The 12,413-nt window shown below is 35.4% G+C and overlaps 1 protein-coding gene across 1 annotated transcript; it reads right to left on the reverse strand.

Moving 5' to 3' along the window:
• Positions 1-13: 13 nt before the first annotated feature.
• LOC111997714 (probable GTP diphosphokinase CRSH, chloroplastic) lies at positions 14-7,282 on the reverse strand. The gene is given in 5 exon segments (XM_024029840.2): positions 14-252; positions 254-358; positions 1,065-1,349; positions 2,310-3,242; positions 6,815-7,282. Coding segments are annotated over 5 exon segments (1,758 nt in total). The 5' UTR covers positions 7,217-7,282; the 3' UTR covers positions 14-219.
• Between the last annotated feature and the right edge of the window lie 5,131 nt (positions 7,283-12,413).

The following is a 12,413-nucleotide window of genomic DNA, read 5'->3' on the forward strand; positions in this document are numbered from 1 at the left end:
TGGCTTATTATCATTTATGATGAGGAAAGTTGGCTTTATTTGACCAATAAGGCTATTAGTATAGCAGGTTCTATCATTAGACCTGGAACAATCTTATGTTACATGAGAATTTCATTATGTACAATATACAAACAATATATTCACATTGAATATGGTACATACACATAACCTTTAAAGCATAAAATTTGCAAGGCAGCCTTCAGCCAGATGCAGGCAAGTCTAATTTGCAAGCCTGTTGCCAAGCTCTTTGCTAACTATATACCTGAATTAACCCACTGTAGTCTGCCATTTGGAGCTTTTCATTCAACTTGATCTTGTATTGATCATCTTTGTCCTCTAAATTACGCATAAGTTCAACCTGCCAAAACAAGGATGAAAATAATAAATAGACAGGGAGAAAGTCAACCAATCCGGACAGTGTTAAGATATATCAATACAAAGTCAAGCAACTGCACATATTATTTTCAACTGCAACTCTGATTCAAGCCAAAACAAAAATGAAATATCTGAAATTCCGGGAAGTTAATACAAAAAGAAGACAAGAAAAAGTAAACATCCAAAATCATAGAATGTAAAACAAGCAAAAGAAGGATCCTGCCACAATCAACATCTTTTGCAATTAATGTGTATGACAAAGACCCAACTTTCATAGCTTAAGAAAAATAATATGTAAAACAAGCAAAAGAAGGATCCTGCCACAATCAACATCTTTTGCAATTAATGTGTATGACAAAGACCCAACTTTCATAGCTTAAGAAAAATAATAGATGACTTTATCATCAAGCACGTCCACCATTTGTAATTTGGTAACAGAGTGTTATCATCATATCCTGACCTTCTGTTAACATCTCTTCGCTCTCAAAAGTCTCACTCTAACCATGGTGTTTCAGGATAAATACAATAACGTTTATTTTAACAAGCATCTAAATGCAATGTTATCAATATGAGTAGAGAGAGTAGAACAAGGTTAAGGGGAGGAGGGGGGGGTGGGGGGGGGGGGGGGGGGGGTTTCTTGTGATGTAGGCTTCATGGTTACTAGAATAATAACAGATATCAGCATTCACCTGTTTTTGAAACAAATCAAATTCATCAGAACTCAGAGAACCATCACTATTTGAATCAAGAAGCTGCATCATCTCACAGGCATCTTCGCCTGGGGCACCAAGCTCTTCCATCACTTCCATAAGTTCATCAATGCTGATCCGACCATCTCCATTCTTGTCAAGAAGGCGGAATACACGATTTCTGTGGTCAATCTCAATGCCTTTATGATTTGTGGATGGAAAATCTTTAAGGCGCAATTCTGCAAATTCAGCTGCAGCCATCATTATCGCCTTGAGCCGCCTAGCCTGAGCATCAAGAAATGACTAAATCAATTTCCTCTTACATGGCCAGATGAAGAAATTTACATAAAGTAATGCTGATTTAGAAGCTTCATTCACTTGACTAATATAGAAAGTTTGTATAACTAAGAGCATAAATGCTCATAAAGTAAGTCAATCCCAGCTTTCCTTTCTCCCTACTTCCCATGTATTGAATAGAGTGTAGAATTTCTATGGGGAAACTAATTCACAAAACAGGTGAAATGAATAAGGGCTCTAAAGAAAATCAAGAGGAGATCTGACTGGTGTTAACCTAGTTCCAAGAAGAAGGTACTAGAACCTCAACGAGAACAAAGAAATAAGTGGTTAAAGGATTGGACCAAACTCATGTATAGCTAAGAGCATACATGCTCATAAAGTAAGTCAATCCCAGCTTTCCTTTCTCCCTACTTCCCATGTATTGAATAGAGTGTAGAATTTCTATGGGGAAACTAATTCACAAAACAGGTGAAATGAATAAGGGCTCTAAAGAAAATCAAGAGGAGATCTGACTGGTGTTAACCTAGTTCCAAGAAGAAGGTACTAGAACCTCAACGAGAACAAAGAAATAAGTGGTTAAAGGATTGGGCCAAACTCATGTCTTAGCTTCAGGTTGGGATCATGGTGGCTGGATTTACCTCCATGAACTCAGAAACAAGGGGTTAGGTTCATGCTTCCTATGCCTTTCACAGCTCCAAGGTGCCTAGTTTTTTCAGGATAGGACTGCTTCTTCCCCTTTAAATATGGATAATAATACTAGGAATTGCACCTCATATATGTTTAGATGGATGTATTTCACCATCATTTACAAGTATCACAGTCCAATTTACCACAGCCAAATAGTGGATTTTTCAATCTTTATAATTTTCTCTTAATTTGGGTGATGATGTGTATTATAAAATGGTTATAAAACAAAGACTGGACTTCAATTGTATAACAAAAACTAACCTCTTCTGGATCAGTAAGACCACCTTTGTACAGTGAATGGGATGCTGTTCCACCGACTGCCAACTTATCCATCTCTGTTGTCCGTATTTGTATCTCCATAAGCGGTCTAGTCCTGCAACTCTCACTCACATCAACTGTCATGTGTAAACTCCTATATCCATTCGCTTTTGGCTTGGCAATATAGTCTTTTGTCCGGTGAGGCATCTCTTTCCACAAAGACTGGATGATTTCACGTGTCCTGTAGCATGCTCTCTCACCCACATCTGACATATCTACTCTAGGTCTAGGCTTCAAAATGACTCGCAATCCTAGAACATCATTAACCTCTTCTGGCTTCCGACCATCTCTCAAGAGCTTCTTCATTGTGCTATAACGACTTTTATGGCGACCTTTGACCAAGACATCATCCACCATTTCTGCTAACAAGGAATCCGTCTTTAAGGATTCAAGCAGGTGTTCCCTGTATATATCAATTAGAGGCTTACTTCCTGTCTCATGACTTTGTAACCATGTATCAAGATAAAGGTATGAATAAGGAAACAAGTATCTGAATGAGAGATCCTCTAGCTCCAATGATAAAAAGTTAGTTCCCACAGCATGAGCTAAAGGGGCATGTATCTTCATAACCTCAAGAGATATCATTTGCTGTTGATATCTTGGCAGGTAATCAAGATGCCTCATCGTATCTAGCTTGAGAGCCAAGTCTAGAATCACAGCCCTGATGTCATAGTATGTCAGGCAGAACTTTCTTAAAGCAACAGCACTTTCATCATCCAAATCTTCAACTTTTGAAGAGATATTCTTCACACGCAAGCTTTCATGCAATAGATGAGCAGTGCCAGCACTAATCCGATCTCTCACTTGAAATATGGATACTGCACCAACCTCCAGAACTTCTCTCAATATGCCAGCCGCAATAACTTCTGCATCCATCTGCAATCATATCAACTGTGAAAATTCTAAACAGATGAGTATAAAAATGGCTTGGAATTCACCTAATAAAAGATAAGCCAGAGGCAATTTGGCAAGGGTAAATCATTGAATCAACCTAAAAGTAAGAAAGAAAAAAGAAAAGACTAAAAACTGTTGACAACACTTTTTGTGTGCTATACTAAATCCATGTGTAAATGCAAGGGAAAAGTGTGAGACTTATGGCTTGGAGGGTGAAAGAGAACTTTTTCTTCACCAATTATGGGCTTTATGGGAAGTCTTGCAAATGAGCTAGGAGTGTTTGCAAGCCATGAGCCCACATTAGGTGTGCCATGCAAAAAGCTAAATGCACAGGGAAGACACTTAGACCTGCTGAATAAAAACTCACGCCTTTGACTCCAAATCTGCAATTAATGTTGGCTTCATCAAATTAATGTTTATTTTCCTGAACCCATGAGCTTAGTAGATCCAAGAACTGTTGCTCATTTTGTAGCAACAAACCTAATTGAACCGGCTTAACCAAATTGCCTTGTTTAGCACAAAATAGAACCAGCCTGACCTCCTACAAACTTCACTTCCCAATGCACAGGTTCTACTATTACCCACTCCACTGCTTAAAACAAATTATTCCTTCTTTCTAAAGGATGTTTACAGCACCCCCAAGTTATCATAAGTATAAAGCAAGGGCATTAACACAAAATGTCATATTTAGTGCACAAAGCTCTCACTTTTGCAAGGTCTAGGGGAGGTAATCGGCAGGCAATGAACACACCTCCACCAAAAACTTTCGGTCTTCACTAATCTCTGATAAGAAAAATCTATTTCTTACATTCAGCAGAATCATAATTAAGTCTTCCTCACATTTAGTAGAACAAGTAGAATGTCTTATTTCCCCTACTCACCTAAGAAATGTCTTTTCTCATTTATTGCCTATTAAGGTGAAGGGAAAAACTTAGATATAATTCTATAGCTGAAGTACATTAGGTTCCCCGATTAAATTCAAATGCATGGTTGCATTGACCAATAAAGCATAAACAATGTTATCTTTTCCAAGGATGATTAAATATAATGCAGCCATGTTATCTCTTCTAAGAATAATCTTTATTTTTTTATAAGTAACGAAAATTTTATCAAGCAAAGAGAAACAGCCAACCCAAGTACATTGGGAATGTACTAAGAGGGCACAAATCAAGGACCAAGGTTACAACGATCAAGCAAAACAGGAAGGGAAGAACAAGAAATATGACAAAAGACCACACTCCAATCGAGCAGAGTGTGTCAAAAAAAAAAAAGATTTAATCTCTAACAAAGAGCATTCACATCCCTCAAAACTTCTAGCATTTCTTTCACGCCAAATACACCATAACAAGCAATAAGGCACAAGTCTCCACAAATCTATGTTACGATGAAGTCCAAACATACCCTGCCAAGACTCAAACAACCCAATAACCTTGTGAGGCATAACCCAGTGGATACCAAACAAACAGAGCACCAACGACCACAACTCACAAGCTATGAGGCAATGAAGAAAAAGATGATCCACTGACTCCCCACAACTCTTACACATATAGCACCAATCAATGACTAACACACGTCTTTTGTGAAGGTTATCTGTTGTTAAAATCTTACCTAAGGAAGCAGACCATGAAAAGAAAGCTACCCTTGGAAGAACCTTCAAATGCCATATCATTCTCCAAGGGAAGGATAAGAGGGTAGGAGGGTAGAGGGAAAGATACCGTTGAAGAGTAGACCATATCCATAAACAGATCAAAGGATTCTTGTTCCCAATCTTGTGGAGGACGACAAAATTTAGCATCCCAATGAATCCTCCCACCAGACCAACACATAACCTCTGCTACTGAAGAATCCTTTGTCCTACTAATACAATAAAGTTCTGGAAAAGCCTCTTGGAGAGTACGATCTCCACACCACACATGCTTCCAAAACTTCACTCTAGTACCATCCCCCACATCATATAGAAGGAGTTTAGAAAAATTCAGCCAACCACTTCTAATATATGTCCACAAGCTAACACCATAAGCATTGGTCACCTTTTTCGTGCTCCAACCACCCCAATCATTCTCATATTTCACCTCAATAACCCTCCTCCATAGAGCATCGGTCTCCATGCCATACCTCCATAACCATTTCCCTAACAAGGCAGAATTAAAACTCCTCAAGCATCTAATACCTAGCCCTCCAAGTTGCAGCAGCTTACAAACCTTTGCCCAATTGACTAAATGAAGTTTAGAATCACCACTAATACCACTCCACAGAAAGTCTCATTGTAATTTCTCCATACGATTAGCCACTTTCCTAGGTAAAGGCAAAAGGGAAAGAAAGTAAGTAGGTAAAGAGGAAAGAGTACTTTTAATAAGAGTTACCTTACTCCCCCTTAGATAAATACAGCCTCTTCCACCCAGCTAATCTCCTCTCCATCTTCTCCAAAATGTGATTCCAGAGTGGCAACTCCTTAAATTAGCACCTAACAGTAGGCCCAAATATTTCAATGGAAGAGAGGATTGCCTACAACCCAACATCCCCACCAGAACATCCATTTTGTGGACCACACCAATAGGAACCAACTCAAATTTCCCCAAGTTAATCCTTAAGCCTGAGACCTCCTCAAATCTAGCCAAAATTACCCTCATACTAGCTATTTGCGTAGGATCAGCATCACAAAAAATAAGGGTGTCATCAACAAATAAAAGGTGAGACACCATCACCGAGTTACCAGCCATATTACCTACAGAGAAGCCTGAGAACTGTCTAGAAATAGCCGCCACATCCACCATACGACTCAAAGCCTCCATAACAATATCAAATAGCAATGGAGACAAGGTGTCCCCTTGCCGAATCCCCCTAGAGCTACCAAAGAAATCAGAAGGACTACCATTGAGCAAAATGGAGAATTTAACAATTGAGATGCAACACATTACCCATTTTCTCCATTTCTCTGAAAAACCACAGCGCCGAAGCATATACATTAGAAAAACCCCAACTCTTCTAAGAATAATCTACCTTCATTATTCTCTACTTTCCTCACCCATTACATTTTTTCTACTGCCCAAGAGAAAACACAATGATAGCAATGACCCAAATCTAACAGTTGACTTATCTAAATGTGACGTGTGTCCCGGCAACAAAAAGACCCCAAGCTCTAACATTTTCCTAAAAATTAGTTATTGATTGAAGTATACACCAAAACATATAATTCAGTTAATAGAGAACTTAAAATGTTGAAGCAATTTGGATGTAATCACTTGCAACTATTGTTTAACTATTATTCTAAGTTCTAACGATCAGCTTCGCGAATTGGCTTAAATTTGGGCTAACAAGTGGGATTTAGAGACAGGGTTCAAACCCAATACCAGGTACAGCATCTATGATAAATTTAAATTACAACTTATCCCAACTTTTGCTTCATTTTCCTATTCCTTAGCTAACAATCTTTCTTAATGTTTTAACATAGATCTAATGCTAAAACAAAAATCATAAATTTTTGAAACATTTAATGTTGAAGTAATTAACAACATAAACAAGACACATGCAATTAGCAAAATGGGCAACTGTACCTGAAGGTCAGCTAGAAGAAGAGCTAAAGACAGAGCCTTGGAGAGAGAAGAGCGGCCATCAGGAGCGAGAGGCAAGGTGTTGAAGATTGGGAGAGAGAGCTTGAGAGACTTGAACAGTATGTTAGAGGAGCTGCTCGACTGTACTTTCTTTGTCCTCTCCGTCAGCTCGTTGAAAGCTCCGACTAGCTCCACCACCATCTTACCTCCGGTCTGCTCCACCAGCGCCGTCGCCGCCTCCGCTACCTCTGCTCTCACCAACCACCCACTACGGCGGCTGCTACGCCGTAGACCACCAGGACCAGTCACTCTTGGATTAATCCTAGTGAATATGCGGGTACGAGTTCGATGATTTGGTAAAGGTATTATCTTGGAGGTTGGGTCTTGCGAGCAGAAGAGCTCCATTGATAACAGCAACAACAATAACAACAACGTCCACCACTCACTCACACTCACGCTCTCTCAACTCACGTGTTCCCCTTCTTTTATGTGTGCAAGCTATAATCATTCAAAATAAATATCTACTTTTTTTTTTTTTTTAACATTTGGAGAGAGAAGAGCGGCCATCAGGAGCGAGAGGCAAGGTGTTGAAGATTGGGAGAGAGAGCTTGAGAGACTTGAACAGTATGTTAGAGGAGCTGCTCGACTGTACTTTCTTTGTCCTCTCCGTCAGCTCGTTGAAAGCTCCGACTAGCTCCACCACCATCTTACCTCCGGTCTGCTCCACCAGCGCCGTCGCCGCCGCTACCTCTGCTCTCACCAACCACCCACTACGGCGGCTACTACTCCGTAGACCACCAGGACCAGTCACTCTTGGATTAATCCTAGTGAATATGCGGGTACGAGTTCGATGATTTGGTAAAGGTGTTATCTTGGAGGTTGGGTCTTGCGAGCAGAAGAGCTCCATTGATAACAGCAACAACAATAACAACAACGTCCACCACTCACTCACACTCACGCTCTCTCAGCTCACGTGTTCCCCTTCTTTTATGTGTGCAAGCTATAATCATTCAAAATAAATATCTACTTTTTTTTTTTTTTTAACAAATTAAAATCATGTGAAATTCCACTTTAATCAATAATATTCATGGACAATTTTACAACACCACCTAATTTAATTGTCATTTGCCAAAATGTGTTGTGACTTAATTGGTTCCTCTCTATTTAGAAAGTGAGAAATTTAGAAGAAAATATTTTGATTTGCGAAATTAATAGCATATTATGATTGTCTCCAAAAAAAAAAAACCTACCACCTTATTCTGGATTGTTAAAATAAACTAAATGCAAATTTTGATTGCCCAAACGTAAGGTGGTAGGCAAATTTGAGATTATTGTGAATTTTTGTTGTGACTTGTCACTCCAACTTAATCTTTATTCTTTCTCTATGTTATTCTTAGAGTATAATATTCATTTGAAAAAAATTAACTTTTTTTTTTTTGTTTTTCGTATAAACTAAACCTAATACCTTTAGCCAAATAAATAGACAATTGGTTGGATAGCTACAAATGTAAAATTGTTTTTTTTTTTTTTGTGTATTCTTTATTGTATATCATTAATTTGAGTAAGAATGTGATATTTCCAATTAATTACTTTTATAGTTTTATACTAATCTTAAAAAAATAATCATAAAAATTCATTTTATAATTTGTTTAATTATGTAGCACAAATTAAGGCCACAGTAGTGTTTGTTCCATAAAAGCACATATTAAAAAGTGGGGAAATGTACATTGTTAACATTTATTTATATAATTAAAAATATGAATATATTAGTTTAGCGAATTCGCAACTATACATAAGTAATTTTCATAATTTTATGCATATGTTATTAAATTTACTTTTGCCTTTTGATAGCTGTTCTTTTCTAATTGTTGCCAAAACAACTAAATATGAGGAAAAAGTCATATTCAATATTCTGATTTTTATTTTTTTTTATAAAATAAGTGTTCCAAATAAATATTAATTTTATAAATCTTATAAAAATAACCATATAAATATAAATAGTTAGACACCATCTATAGATAATTAATTAATGGGAATAAATGAATTTATCCCATTAATATATTGCAAGTCCTGTCTTTCATCTCAAAAAAAAAAAAAAAAAATTATTCCAAGTAATTAATACATTGACATAAATACAAAGTTTTGACAAGGTGAAATGTTAGATAAATATAATTTTCTTTTCTCTCAATAAATGTGTCACTTAAAAAAAAACCTTAGGCCACTATTTACATTTCAAAAACCATAAATAAATAATAAAGTTTCTTTTCACACACAAAGTATTGTGTTTTTTTTTTATAACTCACACATAAAAGTATAATTGCATGATTGGTTATTTATTATGAATTCCATCATATATATATATATATATATCATCCCTATTTACGTTTCAAAAACCCAAATTAGAAAAAAAAAAAAAAAAATCCAAAGTTCCTTTTCACACAAAAGTATAATGTGTGTGTTTTATTTTATTTTAATAACTCACAAATAAAACTATGATTGCATGCATACATACATTTGTTATGAATTCATCCGCTCATAAATACAACCTACTTTTTTTTTTTTTTTGATAGGAAAATACAACCTACTTTGAATACTCCTTTCACGTGATCTAAGTATATAAAAGACCAATCTATTTTCTATATCAATTTTCACCTACTTTGAATACTCCTTTCATGTGATCTAAGTATATAAAAGACCAGTCTATATTCTATATTAATTTTCACGTGAAATATTGGAGGAAATTAAAAGTTAAAAATATATATAATGTACTATACAATAAAATTTAGGCTTAGAAGTCAAGGTTACGCCAAGTATACTAGGAAAGAACAAAACATATTAAGGTTGATTGCCACTTCATTCGAGAGAAGATTCAATATGGCATAATCAAAACATTCCATGTTCCCTCAAGACATCAAGTTGCAAATTTCTTCACTAAAACACTTGGGCATAAACAATTTTATTATCTTTTGTCCAAGATAAACTTAGTAAATATATATAATTCATCTTAAGGGGGAGTGTTAAAGATTGATTAGTTTGTAACTTTGTATGATGTATTGCAACAGTAGTTGTGTACATAAACTACTTGTAGGATAGATTAGTGGAGAGTCAAATGTAGTTTTGACTCATGCTTATAGTTGGTTAGTTAGTTAGTTACTCTATTTCTTGAGACTTGTATAGCTACTATAGGATGTGTGGTTAGTTAACTTTCTGTTATTCTTTTCCCACCTCTCTGCTTTTGCTATATAAGGAACAGAACAAGATATTTATCAATAACAAGATTCATTTTCATAATCCTTGATTCCTACTCACTTCCTTTCTTACTTGCGTGATTTCCAATCCACCATTGTAGGAGCTTGGGCTAGAGAGTGATTTCAACCAAATTGCAGTAAAAGCTTAAAAGTCATAGTTGTACCGAGTGTTTTTACCAAATTGTAGTAACTTAGAAACAACAATTTATATGTTCTTATCAACTTATCTCAAGTGTTTTAACAAAATATGTAACCTTTTTTATCATATCAAACTATTTTTTCTCTTCACTTTTTTTTATTAAAAAAAAAAAATTACTTACCCAAAAAAAATCATCCGGACCGTGTGCACATTATATAACACTAATTAAGATTAAAGAAGAAAAAAAGAGAAATTTTTGCGAGATTAAAGAAGATGAAAATGATAATTTTTTGTGACCAGCAGAAGGGTTAAAAAGAAAAGTTGAAAATGCAAACGTACAGAGGAAAAGATAAACAAATGGAAGGAAAAACACCCGTGTATCAAGAAAAAGCACACTCACACACATATCCAAAGTACTCCTTTTTTATTTTCTCTTCGGCGAGTCTCTCGGACGAAAACACCTCCGGCGATCTTTCCAGTGAAGTTAGTTCCACTAAGGAACTCTCATTCATCTCAATCCATTGTCATTTCTTTAATGTATATTATACATGTATATATGTATGTATAAGTTTCTAAAAAAAATTCACTTTGATCTATTTTGCCAGTCATTGTCAAGAACAAAAGAGCCATCTATGACAAAATTGTTACAACATATAAAACCTACTAGTCGCTGATCTATTTTGCCAGTCGTTGTCAAGAACAAAAGAGCCATCTATGACAAAATTGTTACAACATATAAAACCTACTAGTAGCTAATCTAAGCAATGCACGAGAAAGGAATTGAGTATAGTATATAATTTATTTAATGGGTATCTACTGTAGCAACCTACTCGTCAATAAACCACAAACTCTTTAATCCCACACTATCATTTGATATGAGAGATTTTGTTAAAATCCATAATTTATATCCCATAACCCATATAGATTCCCATTTAAATATTAAAAAAACAAAAACATAGCATCAAATATATCAAAATCTATACCTACTTAACAAAATTTGCTAATTATTTAACAAATAAACAATCCTCTTCTGTAATATCCAACAACAAAACCTTAAAATAACCTAACTTAAAATTTGGAATAGTGAATAGTGAATACTATTAGTAGATAGCAGTAAACACAAAGACTATCTCTTCTGATTGCCTACAAATCTACAATACCAGGCTAAATGGCTTTAGTAGATTTTTGTATATAGAGAACAACCTTACTATTTAAACTAAGCTAAATGGCTGGATTGGTAAAAAATTTTCTCCAATAAGAGAAAGAGAGTACAAAATAAATAAATAAATACGTAAATCAAGCACTCTTGTTTATCATGTCTCCAGCATCAAGTTTTTGGTCTTTTATTAGTCTTTACTTTACTTAAACACTTTTTTTTTGGCCCGAAAACCAATAATTTACCTAAACCATTAATGACTTTTGCTCTGGGAAAATTGTTAAACATTCTCCATCATCAAGGTAACAGCCAAAAAGCTCAGGCAAGAAGTAGCCAAAGCATAAATTTTGTTAAACATCCTCTAATTTTTTTTTTCTCCAGTAAACAAAGGATGAATTTGTGGAGTACCTTACATAAAATAAAAATAAAAATTGTGGAGTACCTACCATGCGTATGTGGGGTGCTAAAAAATCCTGAAGCCAATAAAATATAGGACACGGATTTCCATGTTTGGAGAAAATGCTACAAATAGGGATAGCTGTCACTTAAATAAGATGACACTTAAGCTTAGAGCCATGTGCGTTGCACATGACTAGGTTGGAGGAAATCCGTGTCCATATATATATATATATATATATAAACCATCAACATGTATAGCAGATCTTTGCTTTCACTCATAGATCGTTTTCCTTCTCACTGCGTTTCTCCTTCTTTTCTTTTCCCTTATCCCAACGGCATTCTCTCCCTCTAATTACACGCATGTCTCTATTTATATAACAAAAGCAACTGCCTTTATTCTTAGAGACTCGCGTCTTTTTTTTCTTTTTTTTTACAAGATAGAAATTATTTTTTAGTCTAATTTAAATGTATATATGTGTGAAACTTCCTCCTAAAAACTTAAACCTCAGTCATTCCTTCCTCTCACACTCCATAAGCACTTATACTTAGAGTCATAATAGCACCAAATGTCTCTTAATTAACATGGAACTCTAATTCATGGTGAAAGGAACGTGTAAAGAGAGCAAAATAATTCGATAACCTGATAGAGAGGAAAAGTAA

Source organism: Quercus suber, unplaced genomic scaffold (assembly GCF_002906115.3).
Source record: "Quercus suber isolate HL8 unplaced genomic scaffold, Cork oak 2.0 scaffold_480, whole genome shotgun sequence".
Classification (NCBI taxonomy): Eukaryota; Viridiplantae; Streptophyta; class Magnoliopsida; order Fagales; family Fagaceae; genus Quercus; species Quercus suber.